The sequence below is a fragment of the Falco punctatus genome (assembly GCF_963210335.1).
Source record: "Falco punctatus genome assembly, chromosome: 9".
In the NCBI taxonomy this organism is placed as follows: domain Eukaryota; kingdom Metazoa; phylum Chordata; class Aves; order Falconiformes; family Falconidae; genus Falco; species Falco punctatus.
In genome coordinates, this window is record NC_137589.1 from 33,996,247 (window position 1) to 34,015,715 (window position 19,469).

Here is a 19,469-nt window from a genome sequence, read left to right on the forward strand (position 1 = left end):
TTGATCAAAATGTAAAATAATTTGGAATAACATTTTTTTTTAATACACTGACTGAACTACAGTGCAAAACATCACTATGCAGTCTGGTAAAGGCACAAAAATGTTATGCATAACAAGCTCCACAAAAATTTTAGTATCTACCAACTTCTGATTATTTCTTCACACTAAACAACAATCCCAGCTAAGACTATCAAAAGAAAAATCACAACCTTGTCCTAAGGCTATTCATGACTTTGCCTTTACATCACTTGCATGTCACTCCGCTCTTCCCTTCAGTGAATATGAAAACAGTAGATTAAGCAAATTGCCTAAAAGGTAGTTTCCAGCCCAGTCCCCTGTACAAACTAGAAATGGATCTTTGTACGGATCTACAACTTTCTAAAGACAAATGGTTGTCTCTACTAGAACCACACAGGGTTGTACATGTCCAGAAAAGACCTCGACTAAAATGTGTATCTGTGTAATAAATGCAGATCTAGCCCTTGAGCACAGTTTTGCAGTTCTGAGTGACAGTCACCTCCTTGAGTAAGGGGTACTCACTCCCAGGTCCTATTTACTTTGGAATTATACCAAAACCTACTTGAAATTTTTCTGAGGTTTAAAACCAAATCCTTCCTTTTTCATTGTGTCATTTTTTCCCTAAGTTATTCCATAAAATTTAGGCAAACAGAGGTCATTAAAATAAAAAAATAAAAAAATAAAAGGAAAAAAGGAAAAAAGCCTCCTCAAGCTTAAACAGAGCTTCCCCGAAATAATGCAACTCTTATTATAAATTGCAGTTACAATTGTCTACATTTGTAGTTTTTCTTTACACAATTAGATCACCCTTGAGGAGTTCAAGCACTGCTCAGAATGTAGTGCAGAACACTAAAAAGACAAGCAAACAAAACCCTCTAACTTGTCCTCCCTCTCCCCAGCACCCAAACAAATCTCTACCTTGATGGAAGTATAGCCGGTAACAAAGCTTGTTCCAAAGAAAGAGGAGCAGGCACAGGTTTTTGGCTTTGGCTGTTTACGTATTCCTGTTAAGAGAAGACTTGTTATTTTTTTGTACTTTTCCCACCCTATTCTTGCATTCAACTGGTATTATTATTTTATGAAAAAGGCAATTATTCAAAAATTCAACTTTGATTAAAAATAGCTCACACTAAAAGAGCAGTAATAAGGTCAAAGAAATTAAAAGTTTTCAACAGTCTATTCACTTCTGATTTTATTTGATGAAAAGGCAGACTTTCTACTGCAAGGAATCTGTACTTCATGAAAAACATTGCAATAAAAACAATGCATAACCCCTGTCAGCACCCTGCTGGGAACAACTCTTTTGTGACTAGCTTCTCCACGATTAAATTAATGAGAACTGCCTTCATTAACATGAGTGAAAGCAAAGTCTAATACCCATTCAGAAGCAACACTGTAATTATTACTTGCTGCTTCTTTCCTCAAACACCAGGATAAGGACCTTCTCCAAAGGTAAACCCTAGCATAGAGACTCCAGTTGCAAGACAGACCCCTCATAGTGCCACAAACTGAAGCACCCAGGAAGCAGGCAAGGTACTACATGTTGGGAATTCTTGAATCCCAAATTTCTCAAAAGCCTCTCTTTACAGTTTAGCATTCACATTATTCTGTTTTCAGGACGCTGTGTTCTTTCAGTTGCTATGAAGACTGATGTGGAAAACTAAAGAGCCACTTAACCTGCTGGTCAGGAAAACAGTTTCCTCCCAGGAAAGCTGCTTAGAAGACTCTCACAGCCAGCTCACTCTCTTCTGCTCCTAAGCCTGTGCTCACAGGACTGCAGACACTCAAAATTAACCCCCAAAGCTCAGTCTCCTTCAGAAAAACCTGCAGCAACATAACTACCTCGATTTAAAAATAGTTACACTTCTGCAAATCTTAGTTAGGCATACTTAAACAATGTGTGTCATTTATTATCTTTCTGGAGTACAAAAATGAATACACATACAAATGAGACCTGACGGAGGCTGCTAGGAAGGTAGAGTGATTAGCATTTCACTAGATTAAGTGGGCAGATAACCTTCTTTTCCTTATACTGATCCAAGAACAATTGCTAACTCCCTACCAAGAATAGCCCAAGCCTTCTCCTTTGGAAGTGAATTAACATCTTTTCCCTACTACGCTAATTATAATGCAGTGCAGACAGTCACAACAATTTCATGCTGTGGTAATTGAACCCTCCAAAGCTCTCCAACCCACTGCTTTTCTGAGAGAAGTAGGGCAGAAAGAAGAACACCTAATTAATTTGAATAATGTTCTAGTAGGTTGTTGTTACAGTAATTAATCTTATTAAAGTCACACTAAAAATAAGGTATAATGTAGCAGAACACAGATTAGTGAAATGCAGATAAATTGGGTATTAGTACTAGCAGATTCTGCAGAGAACAGGGAAAAAAATAAAAGTGAAGGTACATACTACTGCACGACACAACAGTATTTGGTGAACTACTGTAGCTAATAGTTGCGTAAACTAATAACAAACCATGACTTTCAAAGAATATGCAGATTTTTATGATACATTACCCATGATACTTTTATAGCTACTAATTTGCTTAGCAGTTTTTAAAATCCAGTGACATAAATGCCCCTCCTCAACAACAGCGTAAACCATTAAATCACTTAAAACTGGAGAACAGTATTATGTTTCCTTCAACTTCAAATGTCTCCTTCAAATGTCAAACAATTTTAAAGACTGTTTGTTAAAACAAAACAAAGCTCCCCAGTAAGAATATTTACACCATTTCAAAACTAACATAACCCTTTATATCAACTCAGAGACTATTTCAGCTTAACACAAACATGTTCAAAGACTCACACATTCAGCAAAACAGGGATGCTTTTGTCCCATTGAAATGGGCTTCAGGAGATAATGCTAATGATGACAACCCACAAGGAGAAAAAAAAAATAAACGTGTCCCACTATTGAAACATCAAAAATGTCAAACATTCAAAAGAATCCTCAAAATATCAAACTTACTTTTAAGGAAAATGGTTGTGCAAAGTCTACTCGGACACAGCCGTAATTCTTCCGCAGCATTCTGAAGACTCCTCTAGCTATACTCCAAAGACTTTCATTCTTCTTCGGCTTGCCCTGGAAAAAAATAGGTAGTTGTTCTGGGTTTTTTTCTCATTTGCAATTAAAAGGTTATGTTTAGAATTAAAATGCATGCAACAGCAGACAAAGCAAGCCCAAATCTTTAGGCATACCTCGTAAATTCAAGTATATCTACAGAACTACTTTTTCCATAGATATCCACTTGAACATACTATTTGTTGTGTCATGAATTTGCATTTAGAAGTCTGTCATCTGTACCTCAGCAGTCCCCATCACAGAGGTTTTGTGATTCACACACTCATCAACACTAACACCAAGTACATGTGACAGAAGACTACTAGGACATTATTTAACTATGTAACACATTGTCCTGCATATAAACAGAAATTTTCCTAGGCAAAACAAGTTGTTCATTTGCACTTACCAGCTGTTCACTGTTATAGTGACCTTCAATTATACGATCATAAGAGATTCCCACGGGTATAATTAGGACGTCAGGAGTAGCATTTGAGAAGAGAGCATCCACCACCACAGATAAAAGACCTGCTCTAGCTCCAGATGCCTTTCCACTTCGAGACCGTGTGCCTTCCAAGAATATTTCTAAAAACTGCTGCTGTCTCAACAATTCTTCTATGTGCTGAATACAAAAGGATTGGAAAAGAGGTAAAAATAAGTATCTAATTATACCGGCAAATTCACATTTGAAATATACTGTCAGCGACCATTTCTTTTTTAAAACATTGGAAGACCACAAGTTGGCATGAATACAAGTGAAAACAAAAAAGTAATAATTAATGCCTGACACAAACCCAGACCAAAGTGCCACTGAATTTGCATGAATATACAAACATTATAATGCCATTTTTTCAAGAACAGCATCTCTAGCAGCAGTTGATCCAGCTGATTTGCATATGCCTCTCCTGATTCCTCATCACACCCCATCTTCCAAGACTCAAATACAGCTATTATACTGCAAGGCCCAAGGGATTACACCAACCCATCATAAACAGGGACTTCCATTAAGTTAACAAAATCAGTGTAGATATGTCCCAGTACAAAATAAATTGGAGAAACAAGGCTTAAGTTTAACATTAATTCAGAGAGTATTAATTCCACTTTCTTTAATAAGGATTACACAAGGTGAAAATCTGCTTGTCCTCAAAGGTGCTGGGCATTCAATCTTTTTTTCTATATGCTAAAAATTTCATACAAAAACGTATACTTTTTTTGCAGCATGAAACATAAGACAAATTCAAAGCAGTAAAAAACATCCCCAGACTGATGGAACTCACTTTGCCTCTTGCCACCCAACTGAAACACTACCTGTATAAAGACAAGAAATACGTACCACGTAGAGCAAAGCTCTGTAGAGGAAGTCCTTACGACCATCAGGACTCTGATCTAACTTTCGACGAATGAAAAATCCACCTAGCTTGCGGATCAGTGTGCTACACAATAAAGAAGAATTATACTCATCGATTTCAGTTTGCAGGAAACTACTACATGTCCAGCACAAAACTCCTAGCACACAACAGGAACTGAAATGACTGAAATTCTCAAAAACGAAACCATATTACGCTATCTGCACATGATGGGACCACACGAGTATTGCTCTGTTTAACTTAAGCAGGCTTCTCTATACTGTCTTGCTGCCTTTCACCCCCTGGACAGACAACTTACCTCTGCAGTGACCTGGCTGGGAGGCTGTGGTACACGGAGATGCTAGTGACCCACGTAACAGCTGACCCAGGCTGGCCCAAGCCTGTGCGGTGCTGCACATACAGCACAGCCTTCGTGCCCACACCGTGCTGCACAGTCCCGTGGCCACGGGATCAGCTCAGCCGGCCAGTTCTGACAGAGGAGCCTGCCAGCAGCTCCCACTGGGCACCAGCAATTACACCACCTGCGCAGCCTTGCCTTTATCTAACCATGCAGCAAAAAGTTCTCACGAGAACATCCTTTCTGCCTGACAGAATAAATGATGAATAGAGGTTTTTCCTCTAAGAAAATCCTATACTAGCTCAAGTGACTGAAATGGGGTAACCTTTTCTGCAGAAAAGGGTGCGCACAGAATGCAGCGTGCGGAGGGAGGCCTGCTGGATGCTGCACAGCTCGGGGTTCCCAGCGTCTAAAGGGGTGTTAGATTACTTATGCTAGTCTCTCTTTCTTTTATACTGCTAGGCCTAACAAATAGCATTGGAATTAATACTTTATAGAGTCTGAATGCCTTACTGGGATCATTCACACCTACCAGTGCAGAACAATCTCTAAGTTAGGGTATCCCCCTTCTTTCATTTCCTGCAACATCCAGTGGCTTTTCAGAAAAAGTTATCATTTTATTTTTTGAGTTATCTCCAAATTCTGCCTCACAGAAACACTACCTAACAGACCTTAGGTTCTTCAGCCACCAGAAATGTAATTTAAACACAGACCAAACTGGAGTACTTTCCCACAAAGTATTATTCACTCAGCACTGTTACCACCCAGTAGCCAGCTCATTAAACTTCATGAAGAAGAGTGGTCCATTCACAACACTTTTTCACATACTCATCTTTCCTTAGTCACCTACCCACTTTGAGACTCCAAGAAGAAAGGAATATCCTTCCTTAACCTACTGAGGTTATGGCAGAGTTTCTCAGAAGGATTTTATTATGCTGTCTCTCTGAGCATGTAGTAGGAACCAAAGAAGTTCTACATGATGGCCCAATAATACTCAGACTATACTTGGACAAAAGATATATAGCACAATAGGTCACCTGAAGATCCCCCACCTCAGTCTTTTCCAGATAAGAACAGGTTATTACCTGAAGATGGGGATGTTGAGATTGTTCCCTGCAGCAATGTAGGGTGCTTTGATGTTATGGCAGAAAAGAATGAATGTAAGGAGCAGGTAGTCAATGTGGGATTTGTGAACAGGCAAGAAGATGAGAGGCAAATTCATCTATGGTGGGGAGAAGCGGAAAAAAGAGAGAAGACAGATGGTAAAAAAGGCATAATATTACTCCTTCTTAAAATCCATCATTGAGATTGCTAGCATCATATTATCAGAACCACCATATTATCAGAACCAATGCTAGTTTCTGCTTGTTTGTTTACTTCTGGTTTTCATTCAGCTGTGACTGGGAGAACATTACAGTCAACTGTACTTCTTAATTTTCATTGACTGTAGCTTTCAGTTGTATTCATTACATTAACAAAGATTAATACTCCCAGTTTCTTCAGACTCACAGTACTGAGACAACAATCAATCAATTAAAGGGATATGGCCAAATCATCAGTATCACCAATGTACTGCTGTTTCTTAGATATCAGCAAGGCTCTATGAACAGTGGGGTTCCCGAACACTGTAATCAAAAGGTAACAGAAAACAGTAAGAACCTTTTCTGTTTCGTTTATCTAATTCATCTTTCTAAGGCGAACCCTGCAAAAAGAATCAATTCCTTTGAGTGTAAAGAAAATAGAATCATGGAATGGGTTGGGTTGGAAGGGACCTTAAAGGTCATCTAGTTCCAGACCCCTGCCACGGGCAGGGACACCTGCCACTAGACCAGGTTGCTCAGAGCCCCATCCAACCTGGCCTTGAACACTGCCAGGGATGGGGCACCCACACCTGCTCTTTGATCAATTTCAATAAATACTGAAGGACTGGGAACAGACTGCTAGTAAAAACCAGGAAAAGTTTATTTCTTAAAGCTTTTTATTCCAACTTAAGGTAAGAATGAAAAACCCTAAACAGATCTACTAATTTATAACTGGCTGCCTCAGCACAAAAAAAGAAATAATGCTGGATGCAGGTTATCTGAGGTAATCATTCAGCCTGATAGTTAAAATTTGATCCTGAAACAAAGGTAAAACCAGAGTTCACGTAGTTTTTTAGGTTACACAACTCAAAGAGCATTGCATGTAATTAAAAACACTATTTCACAGATATGAGAGAGTTCTATCTATCTACAATCTGATACCATACAGACTTAGCAGAACTCTCCTAAGAAGAGGCAGTGCTGTAAACATTAACAGAAACTACATCAGCAGTCTATCCTACTAGATTCTTTCCCACCCTCCCTTACCTCTGTTGCTGCTTTGACCATTTCTATTTGACCTCTGTGGATCTGAATATTCCAGAAAAAGCTGTTAAACAACTTCAGTAACACCCAGCCAGTCAACCTGAAAGAAGAACAAACACAACTCAAAAAACTTCATTCATTTCTGCCTCCATTTTATAATGCTTGTATATGACTAAAAGCAAAGCCATAAAATCTGATTACTTCATATTCAAACAAAATTACTATAAATCAAATTGCATAACATTTTTTACCTATCAGCTAAGCCACGGTTAGTAACCACATTTTAGCCTCCTGCAGTTATGACACAAAACTTGTTAGCATAAACCTCAGTGAAGGCTGTTCAAAGGGCACAGACCACTTTACATACGGGGCAAGTTAATGGAGCTCCTGTGATCAGTTCTAATTAGCTAAGCTAGTTAGGTGACAAGCATGTCTGGTCTCATGGGAGAATTTAATACAGCTAAAAACCGGAGGGTTTGCATCACAGAATTTGGTGAAAGGGACTAGGAACATGACAGAGACAAATTCATCCTTAGTAGTAAAGGTAGACACCACAGCAGAAGATTTTTTTTTAAAGACAAGACTCTGTCTGAGATATTTATAACTACAGATTATGATATTCAGTGGGATACAGGAAAAAAGGTCTTTCACAGTCTAAGATGCTGCAGCTAGCTGCTGTCGCTCGTATCAGTCTGAAACAACAAAACATACTAATACTGGTCTAAGCTTTAGCACCAAACGTAGTTTCAGGAGAAAATAAAAATAAAACTAAAACAATCTGTCTGTATTTAATCTTATCATAAGACTTATCCCTTGAAAAGGTGGAGGGTTTCTGCTCCATCTGAAAATGAAAAGTAAGTACCACTTCATTAGTTAACATTAGAAAAGGGATTTTTATGAAGAATGTATTATTTTTTAGAATAATTATTCATGAATAATGTGTTACAAGCTCTGCTGGTGTAATACAGAGAGCTTGGCTGTCCTTCTACCCATCGACAATACTGATGAGCCATTTTTCTTACCTGATTAAAGCCGGTGACACATTTGCTACCATTTCCTGCAGAATCTTCCTAGCTTTTTTCTTCACTTTGTTGATGGCTTTGGGATCCGTTTGAGCAAAACTACCTGGAGCACTTGGTTCAGAAGCTTCATCTACAATGGCCTTCTGGACTCTAACATGAAAAAGTAAAACTTATGAGACAGTCCTGCAACAAAAGAGTTCAAGTCACAGACAACTACTGCTGGGAATGAGCTGCATATTACTATAGGAGTAATTTGCAGGCATAAAAGAACATGCACGCTGAAGTACTGCATACTCCAAATGCACAGAATTTAATTCAGTAGTTTTCTAAGCTCTGATTAAAAAGATGCATGACGGATGAACGTTGACCATATAAAAGAGTTTGTACACAGTTCACAGGTATGATATTAAGTGATTGCCAATTTTCAGAAACAGTTAAGTGAGGTTAAAAATGCAGAAAGAAGAGCTGAAATCTCCTGGTTTTCAGTATTTTTTTTCCTGCCATGGCAATTTCACTTACCTCAAACAGATTTATGCAGTTGCTATTCTGCACTTCTACAGTATATTCCTCCTTGAATTCTCAGTTTTACAAAGTGTAACTAGATTTTATAAAGGCTAAGAAAGATTAAGTGGTCTAACACACCATAACTATGGCACAACACAGTTTGCTTTACTTTTCCAAAGCAATACTATCATCTACAGATGGGACTTGAACATTAAAAATTCAGGAGAGTTAGGAATGTTAATGTAGGCAGTGCGTGCCCTCTGACAAAAACAGACTCAAGGAGTGGGCATGCGGTTGAATTTCTTTGTGTCCATGGGAAAACTGACACCTTAATAGCTGATCAGGGGCTCAATGCCCCACTTACAATGCAGTATATGAAACACAAAACAAGCTGCACAAAATAAAGGGTGGGTATTTTATGCCATAGCCTTTACCCAGTTTTGCCTCACGCTCTGGGTGTACACTCAGGGTACTCTGAAATGCTGTTTTCCTCTTATTTCTGAAACACTGTCAATTTCCAATGGCTGCAGTGTGACTTCAGTCCCATGTATTTACATTAACTAGTTAAACAAACATTTGAAAAGTTACCATGCCGCAATTTGTTTTCCTGTGTACTCTCTGCTGTCCACCCACTATTATCACTCATTTGGAGATTCATAATTCCTAATCCCCCCTCTTTTACTATTCAAACAGAAATAGCAAACTACAGTCCTGAAAGGCTGTGCTGCAGATACTGTATCTTCTAACGTTTTAAATAATCTGATTTTCAAAACCTGCCATTTCCAAATTCTTAAACCATACTATAATGTATCAGTCATTAAAAAAAAAGTTTATTTTGCATTATCTTACCTGCTGTTATTCAGCACATTTTCTGTCAGATTCTTGGCAAACATACCCTTATGAACATCCCTCTCTTGAACAAAAAGGACATAACAAAAGCGTCTTGCAAGCCACCCTCTGTACCTGCAAAAATATGAAGGGTGTTTGAGTGTGACCCTCAAAACACTTCACTGCCAGAAAAAAGAATATTGACCACCTGAAAATACAATTAAGGAGCAAAAGTAAATCAAATTTTATGAAAGGCTGCCTAAGGTTTTTGTATTGTCTAGTAAATTGTCAATATGTTAAGTTATGGGTGAAACAACTGATGTGTAATGTAAAATATCTGAGACAACTGGGGTCTGCATTACTTCAATTCAGGGTGACAGTGGCCTTAAAATATCCATAGTATCACAGGAAAGCAGTGACAAACCAGCATATACATTTTGTCTGTCCACTGGAACAGACTCCCCGGCCCAGCCAGGACAAAAGGAGAGAGAAGCAGTGCTGATTTCAGATCCAGTGACTTTCCACTGAGGAACGTAGATGTCCAGCTAAGAGGTTTGCCCGCTTCCTCAAGAAACAGACTCTTCATGGGAAAGTTACTCACATTGTACACACAGAGTAAACTCTCACAGACACTCCTGAAAATATGTTTGCATTAGCCACCAACACTAAAAACACTATTTTCATAACCTTTTCTTCCAGTATTTTTAAACACCCAGCCCTATGTGCTCCTATGTACCTTGTACTTCCAAGGTTTTAACAGGAGCAGAACCACTGAATAATCGGTAAATCTCTCTATGCATTCAAGTGTTTAAGTAAGGCAACTTAACTTATGTGGCCAGTCTCTTTTAAATAAACCCTGTCCTCTACTATCTGGATCATATAAGCAGCTATCACCTGAGAAAATGTTATTTTTCACAGTTTTCCTAACAGTACAGAAGATGCACGTGACACAGGAAAGGCTAAAATCCAGTTCCCAACAATGAATATTCACTGCTATTTTGTCTCCTGGCCACCCACACTCACCAGGCCAGGACTAGACTAGACTAGGCAAGCCACCACACATGAGGGTCACTCCACAAAGCAAAAAAAGCCGGGACCCCTGAACAGCAGAGCTGATGCGATGGGGCAGAATTAACAGCTAGAAGAAGAAATTAAGTTCTGGCCATTCCTAAGACCAGAACACTCAGTATTATGCAAAAACCCTGTCCTGAAGTCTGCTGCTGCAATGCACTGCTGATGCTCTACCAAGTGTCCCAAACTGAACTGGCGGCAATGCTCATGTTGCTTTCCATGCTGGAGTGTCGCCAAGGTCCCCACTCTTTGTTGTCACCTGAGTAACTGATCTTGGCTGTTAAACCTCCCTACCACATTTCAGTAAATTTATATGTGTTAAAACCAGCTAGGAAAGATGAGAAGGAACTTCTGCACTGCAAAAGGCCACTTGCGTGATAATTAAGATGAGTGCACATGTACCAGCCACCAGCACAGCCTGCCTGACATGTAACAGTTATACATATATTCAGTGCATCTCGAAGGACAATGAATCTGACTATTCATGCTGTCAGTAAAGTAGACTGGTGACTCTGCCTTAATTGCTTTTCCATTTTCCCCTTCTCATCAGAGTTTGAGAGCCTTATTGATTTTTCTAAAAAGCAAAGTTGAGGATATGCTTCTTTCTGACAACAATTTTGGCAACTATGAACACATCATCACAGCAGCATACAGTTATTGCAGGGATATGTCAAAGTATAAAGGCTTATACATTCATTTTACAGCTTAGATATGATGTAGCATAATTAGAAAAAAATGTTTTCTAATCATGTAGCAATGGTAGAAGACAAAACCCACGCAAAACAGACCCAGCGAAGATATAATGTAAAACTGACATGTTCACACCTCAGAAAAAGGCTGTGGTAACATCTCAGTGCTGGCACGATACGCTTGCAGTTGAAGAGAATGCCTCTTGCTTTCTAAGGCCAAGAAACTGTGACTATATAACCCCATGGGACCTCATAACTTCATTAATATTTGTCAGTTTCCAGACTATAACAACATTCTGAGCTAAAGGCATTTTATTGCAGAATAATTCATTAACCTGCGTTTTGATGCCCTTGTATTTTTAATTTAAGGAAGTCTGACCGTTCAAAACCATTCAAACAGTTTTGAAACTAAAAAAAAAAAAAAAGTTAAATGCTATTTCTGTTATTTCTCTGTACTCTAAACTACAAGCTCAACTCTTAAAAAACCATAATTAATTCAAATTGAAGAAAGAACAGCCTCTAACATTAGCTTCCTCCCGCTCGAGCACAGCACAATGCTGCCTTTCTTCCACTGAGACACTTTGGCTCATTTCTTTCAGGCTGCTGGCCTCTCTTTGTTTGCTCTGACTCTATGACAAACGCTGCAGGACCTGTTTATGCTAATGATTACTGTAAAAACTTCAGCAAGCGTTCTTAACTTTTCAAAGAACAGAATAAAGATTTTTGTATACTTTCTCTATCTTCATCCCAGAACAGAAGTTTTATTTCCAGTAGAGCAAAGATCTATCATGGGTTTTAGGTCATATACACCGTTCTACAGGAGCTGCACTCTGCCACTGAGGCAGAGACAGTCTCGCAAGACATGTTCAGGTCTAATTGTCATTAATGATAATAGTCAACGCCTAAATTGTGAGCCAGATCTGCTCTGTAAATTAAAATGCAGCCTGAAGTCATTCTTAAGCATGGGAGTAAAACGGCTCCTCTCAGCATTATGCTGTGGATGCTGCCATTTGCACTAAAGGAGAAAGGATATAAACATGCTCTGCTTTTTGTGAAACAGGTTTGACCCTTACACTCCTTGTCTATAACCCCAAAGGACTTTGCCCAGCTCCCAGATACATGCAGCCAGATTTAACAAGTACATTACTTTCCTGAGTTCAGCACCAATTCCTGCATTTTAGGACAGCGACATACATTCACTCAGTCCAGACTATCCTGGAGATTTCCCTGCCATATGATCAGAACACATGAAATTTTAAAAGCAAAAGAAAGACTTGCTACATTACCTTGTATGTGTCTCATTGATATATATGACATTACGTAGACCCAAAGATGGAATACTAGCATTGAAGAAGTTATCCTGTAAAACAAAGTAAAAAAAGATTGGTGGACTATTTCATTACGTAAGAATAGCTGTGACTGTACATTCATCATAACATTTAAAATAATGCAATGTTTTTCACCTCTATTACAAACAAAACCCAAAGCAGAAAAGTGCTGAAAGTGCTGAACTGCTTATAAAGCACATAAACTGTTCTGAAATGAAAATAAAATTCAGAAAGTCACTATTCCCAACTCCAATACTTTCAAACTACTCTGTAGGCTTTACCGCATACAAAACCAGTTGTATTCTTCAATTCAGGATATTTTATCATATTCTGATGTAACATAAACCAGGTCTTGTCAAAATACAGAACTCATCTCTGAGACAGAACTTTATTAAGCTACATTTGGCATTTGTGTAATCACAAGCCTTTTGACACTCTGCCTGTGACACGCAGTCTGCCAGCAGATCACGCATCACCTAACGGCAGCCCAAGGGTCAGGATATCCATCCATGGTTAGGTGGCAAACCTCCACATTCCTCCTCTGCCTGAACAACAAACTCAATCCAGCCTTCTGTGTCCCTGGTACAGACTCTGCGTGCCAGGCTATTAACTGTTCTGGGATGAGTTTGGGTGCAGTTCCACTTGGATAAGCAAATATTCCTTTGCAGGAAGACCTAAACTTTAATCTTCCATATACCAGCGGAGTACCTTGACCAAGAGGCTGGTTTCTTTCTGCCCAAGTAATATTTAATTATAAAACTGATAACATGCCAACAGTGAATTGCAGCTAAAACCACTGGGACTGTGCATGTCAAGGAAGACAAAAACAGGACAGTGAAGGAGAAAGATGGTTACTAGCAACAGCACAGCTGCAGAACAGCCTCAACTACCAATTTTGCAATGGGAGTCAGGTAAGACTCTCATTTGTTTGTATTTTATTTAGGAAACATTATTTGCCAGAAATTTAAATATACGAATGTCCTATGTAATTTGCAAATCAGGTAGAAGTCACGTGCTACAATGGGAGCACAGTCTTTTGCCCCATGTTAAAGCATAACTGTGTTGTACATACAATCAACAAATTGTTGCTCTAGGCTCTTAAGATCAAACTTCAAGGTAATACTAGTTTCTTTGACTGTTCACTAGTAATTTTTTGTATGCCTTAAAGCCGATGAAATGTTCTGGCAAAGAGAAGTGAAATTACTTGTGCTTCGTCTCCCCAAAAATCAGCAACAAAGTTAAGTACCACTGAATGCCCAAGTCCACTCCAGTGGTTATAACCTCGCTCTGTGAAATTCATCCTACAGCTGCATGTCATACTTTAGCTTTTTCTTACTTAACTCTTCCCTGACCCTGTGTCAGGCAGAGGATCTGGTTCTGTGAGACCAAGCAAGCCGATAACAGCATCTCCCTGCTGCCATGAGGAAGAAGCCCAGCTCCCACCACGACATCCTACGCTTTCCCACTGAAAACTACCCTTCACCTCTTAACTTGTACCACCTCTAGCACTCATCCCACCCCTCACCAAGCCAACCTCATTCAGGCAAGGCTGAAAACTAAGACAGCCAGACTAAATGAATAAATAAAGCAGGTAGTTTTCTGCTTGGTTAGTGAATTTGATCAGCCCCCAGGAAAGCAGGAAGGAAAATAAGAGGGAGAAGTAAGACTTCCCACTCCGAGCATCAGGAAACTGTTAGTTTGGCCAATGCATTTAAGGAAACGTCTCACTCATCCATCCCTTTTCCTTAAGGGAATTAACGAAACAAGCAGCTCAAAAAAAGTGAAATATCTGGCATCTAACGAGAGGAACTGGTTTGTTATTGTCTGCTGCAAAGATGGTGTTCAATCCCTGTGGCAGAAGGCAATAAAGGGCTTAATCCGGTCACGCCCCTCTCTTAAGTGGGATCTTAGGATAGTTCATTCATTTCTTATTAAATGAACAAAATACAGAGCAAGATTTTTATTTTTAAAGCACAATTCCCAGCTTGAGAGAAACAGCCTGATTACTAAATGTATAAAGCCCTAAGCTGAGGATTCCCACACACCTTTTTACAAGTCAAAACACTTGAGTGTCTGTTAAATGTTGGCTCAGTTTATGTAATTGCTTGTCTTGCTGCCCACACCATACGTAGCCTTCACAAACATTTGGATTTCTATCCTACATTTGTATGTCATTGGTGCAATTTTCTTTTCTGGTATAGGAATAGAGTGAAATAATACATTTTCCCTGGTCAAAGGAATAGGCAAATTTTCGCTCAAGTCCAGCCAACCGTGGAGCTCAGTGCCGGTGTAACTGAGCACAATTTAAAGTCCAGGCTGTACACATAGTCAAATTACACGATAAGCTGATTGCAAACTATATTATGGCATTTATCAGCATTTTGCATCTTCAGCTTCTGGAAAGCCTGCCCAATGCAGTTCAATAAAGTTCACATTTTAAATCAGCTTGCGCAACCTCTCTAGAGCCACCATCTTGACACTGTTCCCAGCAGACAAATATCCTCACCATCGTAACTGGCACTCCTTGTTTCCAGGCTGGGCAGAGAAGCCAGGAATCAGCCAAGTGTAGAAAACCAACCTGTCTTCTCCATCACAGGATTGATCTCTTCAAGTTTGAGAGGACACGTATTGCTTACCCTCAAAACTGTATTTATTCTGTGGATGGAGAACTAAGCGTCCTAAAAGTAAGCCTTAAACACTCTCATATGCACCAAATTCCTATTATTAATTTAGCAGAACAGATCATTTTTTCCAAACAACTTCCTAATGCTAATTCTGAAGAGCTGGAATGTCGTTTAAGTTCACACTGAAAAGTGAGAGACAAAGCATCACAGTAAGTCTGTGTCATCCACTAATTCCATGACAAATACAACCAAAAACAAAGGTGAAAAACTATACTCCTTTATGAAGTAAGAACATTATGGCCTTAATTCTGAAGACAGGAAAACTACTGATACTTCATTATGCTGCAACTATGCGTTACTGTCTAACATAATCCAGTCCATAATCTTCTTACCCGGCTCTGGGGAGTGCATACGTAGCAACATCGTCCCACAAATGGCCTTTTTCTGCTCAACAGGGTCTCCTTCCATTTTAAAGTGGCAGATCTGAAGAGAGTGGGCCTAGAATTACACTCTCCCTGCAGAATAAAAAGCATTATGTAAATATCCAGAAATAAAGTTTTCACATACCCAGTACAATGTAAGAGGAGTTACCAGAGGGGAAAAAAAACCAACACAAAAACCAAACAAACAAACAAGCAAAGCACAATTACAAAAAACTAACACAAATTTTGCCAAGATTTTCCTAAAATAATTATTTCCAGATGATGTGATTTTTAAAAATAAAAGCAAAACCACAGTGTTATACTTATGTATCTTAAGCACTGTAGCTTTTACTGACACACAAAATTTTAAAATAAATAATAAATCTAATAAGAAACAGCAAGAAAGCTGTCAGCTGAGAAAAGTGAAAGAAATTAACAGTAAATTACACTCTCAATGGAAGGGTGCTTGTAATATGAGCAATGGGTTTTAAGCTTTAACTGGATATTACCCTGTAAAATTGCAAGACAACTGAATGTACACAAACTATTAACTCTGTAGCCTCTTTCTTGGCAGTTTTACACAAAGTGATACGAAAAAGGAACAGCTGTGCGTTCTCCAATGTTACACTGTGTTTCTGAAGATTACAGAACCAAAATATCCAAAGCAACTGCATTCACAAAACACATTCTCTGCGTTAGGGCATAATGAAAATACACTTAACTACAATTTTTGTAAAGACATTGATTGTGCCCATTAAAGTCTACTGAATTATTGCTTGCCTGAGAATGAGCATTGGATTGCCATTTTCTGAGTTTATATTCCAAGTTTTTAATGAGGGAAGCTATAGAAACAAACAAAAAAAAAAGCCAAAACTAAAGTGTTGTTTAAAATAGCACATTTAAGTGGAAGAAAAGCAGGGTAGAAGGGTTGGAAAACACGAATACAGATTGCCACATACTCAGCTAGAAAGCCAGTGCAGTGAGAAACAACCAGAAAGGCAAAAGCAACACTGAAGACGCCTAAAACCTAAAATGTGCAGGTATCACATTTGGCAAGAGGTGTGAAATGACAATTATTCCAAGATTAAGCCTTTCACCTGAAATAAACAAGCATCCAGATGCTAAGTCTGGCCCAATCCCTTCTCTGTCACCTTCTGTAATGCTAACTCCAAAATGAACCAGCTTTGTAACGATACCATCTTCCTTCTGCTTGCCTCCAAGCCCTGACTGAATTGGATACCACTTTCTTACAAAAACTCTTTCCTATCTCTTTCATCTTGCCTGCCTTTATCCCACCCTCTCACAGATCGGTCGGTTACCGCAGCTTGCTGTCCAATGCAACTTACATCTAGCTAGATAGAAAGCCCAGCTGCCAGGACATCTGTCCTTTCCCTCAACTCTGACCATGTCTCCAACTCTTCCTCTGTATCGAGTTCAAACTCCTCCTCTCCAGAGCTGTGTCTAATTCTTCCTGATCTATGCTTCTAAACCAACCAGTACCAGCCCCGTCCCCATGTGGCTTTTTGCTCCACCCAGCCCCCTCTGCTCACTGCCCCCTTTGACTCCTCCAAATCCCAAGAGTCACTCAACAGAGGACACAGACTTTTAATAGACTCCTTATTTATATCCACCAAATTTTCTCTGCCTCCTGTATTGCATGAAAAGCTCCAGCTACAATGGCTACATGACCTACATACCTCTAGCTTCACGCTCCTTTTCACTCATGCATTTCAAACTACATCCTTCAGAACTGCTATGAGCTTACTGTTTGACTTTCTGTTTGACCCCAGCCTAGTCCAGAATGGGATTCTGCACATTTACTGGTATCTAAAATAATTAGTAACATCACACCAGAAGACAGTAAGACTATCAACTGGGTTTGACAGGGTTTTTCTTTCCTAGCAGCATCAGTCTTTGGCACAGCACTGAACTCTTTGTTCCTTCCTTACTTTCCAAGTTGAATTAAAACCAAACTGTATTATTCATGAGAGACATAAAGAACGGAGATAAAGCATCACAATAATAATAAAAACAGAAAGTCCACCTCTATCTTGAAGAAGAAGTAAGATAAATATGGCTAGTAAAATTCACAACTTTTACTTACCCATTCTTCACTGGAATGCTTACATCTACTGATGCTGCACTCTGCTGAGGTGGACAAATAGGAAACATCTATTGTTCCAAGGGACAAAGCAGTTTCATCCATGACACAAGAGTTGAACTGAAGATCAGAAGCTGCAAAATAATAACATACAGATGTACATACATATATATACACACACACAGGAACACACCTACAGACACGTGACTTCAGTGATGGGTATCTAGCAACAAATTAGCAAACTGGTATTAGTACACTCTTCAGTACAAGTTAGGTTCTGAAGCTGTTTCATTGCAGTCAGAAATCAGCATGATTTTAATATGATAATAAAACCAGCGCATTCAACTTCCATAAGCAGGGCACACCAGCTGGCTACCTGCATGTCCACCTCTCCCTGCTCTTCTTCCCGTTACAGGTCAGTATAGTCCCTTTACGCTTCTTCACTGCAGTTTAAACCATTCAGCCACTTTCAAAAGTTTACTATTCCCTTGCACTCCATGACCTCAGTCTTTCATCATCTGCTTCTCAAGGACACCTGTTATCTACAAAAAATGTCATTAATGTTCGGTGCCAGCCCTACCTCACTGTATATTTCCCGTGTCTGGTCTAGCTGCAGTCAGATGGGTTTGCAAACCCCCCAGAGCAAGACGTGCGCTATACAAAAGCACACCCCTAAATCCGAACCCGCTGCTGACATCAATGACACTACGGGCTTAAAAAGCAGGAGAGAATAAACTTGAGCTATTATTTTCAAATGGAAGTTTTACAGTTCGTATAATAAATGCAGTAAATCATTCTCCCCCGGCCAAAGAAAAAAGCAAGTAGGCCAAACGCATCAGAACAACTTAGCATTGTAGGGTGTATGGGGGGTGGGGGGGCTACGGATTGAGCGTGCTCTGTGACAGAGCCACGGGAGCAGCGATCCAGCATCCTCACCCATGGAACGGTCACCACTGCCTCTCCCAACTCCCACGGCGAACAAACTTGCACCGCGGCCGGGCTACGGGCCGCCCCGCACGGCCGCCGCTGCCCCCCCCCCCCCCCCCCCAAGGCCGGACCCGCAGCCCCCCCCGCCGTGCCCGCCGCAGCTCCCAGGGCCGCGGCCGCGCTGCCACCCGTACACCGACCGCACAGCCCGGTGCGCGGGCTGGCCTCGCCTCCTGGCTGGCCTTAACACTCCATTCGCCTTTCTCTTCTTCTTTTTTTTTTTTTTTTTAAATTAATTAGTGCCCAGGCAAATTAATACCTAACCCACCCCATACACACAACAAAAAGGCTGACGAACACCTAAAGGCTGAGAGCAACGCGCGTTCTCCTGGAGCTCAAGGTGACCTTGGCTGCACCGGCAGACGTACGGGATGAATTAAAAAACAAATTAATAACCCCCCCATAATTAAAAGCCTCTTGGAGTAGCAGCCGCCTCGTACGTACCTCCGACAACGCCCGCCCTGCCGGTGCCGCCGCGGCGCTCAGGCAGCTACCGCGCTGCAGCACGGCATCTCCGGGGCCGCGGCACCCCTCGCACGCTCACGGACCTGCGGCGGACAGCCCCCGGCCGGTGAGCGCCGCGCTGGCCGCGCAGCGCCCCCGGGCACCGCCGGCGCCCGCTGCCAAGGGGCCGCCCCCGACCGCCGCCAGGGACGGGCAGCCACCGGCCCCGGAGCCCCCGCGAGGCCGGCCGAGCCCCCTCCCCGCCCCCGGCTCCGCGGCAGCCGCAGCGACCGGCAGCGCCGCCCCGCTCCGCCC

At 40.6% G+C, this 19,469-nt stretch overlaps 1 protein-coding gene across 6 annotated transcripts in view; it reads right to left on the bottom strand.

Annotated features, from left to right (window-relative positions):
• Nucleotides 1-19,469, bottom strand: part of GPAM (glycerol-3-phosphate acyltransferase, mitochondrial) — a 91,426-nt gene that overhangs the window by 13,182 nt on the left and 58,775 nt on the right. For 2 of the 6 annotated variants that reach the window (XM_080403287.1, XM_080403288.1), the window contains exons 2-13: nucleotides 19,155-19,258; nucleotides 17,727-17,857; nucleotides 15,593-15,715; nucleotides 12,535-12,608; nucleotides 9,510-9,623; nucleotides 8,157-8,306; nucleotides 7,138-7,234; nucleotides 5,875-6,011; nucleotides 4,419-4,518; nucleotides 3,495-3,707; nucleotides 2,993-3,106; nucleotides 937-1,022 (exon numbers count right to left, since the gene is read on the bottom strand). In XM_080403287.1, coding sequence (XP_080259413.1) covers nucleotides 937-1,022; nucleotides 2,993-3,106; nucleotides 3,495-3,707; nucleotides 4,419-4,518; nucleotides 5,875-6,011; nucleotides 7,138-7,234; nucleotides 8,157-8,306; nucleotides 9,510-9,623; nucleotides 12,535-12,608; nucleotides 15,593-15,715; nucleotides 17,727-17,828 — 1,310 coding nt within the window. In that variant the 5' untranslated portion in view covers nucleotides 17,829-17,857; nucleotides 19,155-19,258. Of the gene's footprint in view, nucleotides 1-936; nucleotides 1,023-2,992; nucleotides 3,107-3,494; nucleotides 3,708-4,418; nucleotides 4,519-5,874; nucleotides 6,012-7,137; nucleotides 7,235-8,156; nucleotides 8,307-9,509; nucleotides 9,624-12,534; nucleotides 12,609-15,592; nucleotides 15,716-17,726; nucleotides 17,858-19,154; nucleotides 19,465-19,469 lie in introns of those variants that run through there. The other 4 variants (XM_080403291.1, XM_080403286.1, XM_080403289.1 and 1 more) reach the window with 2 other exon arrangements.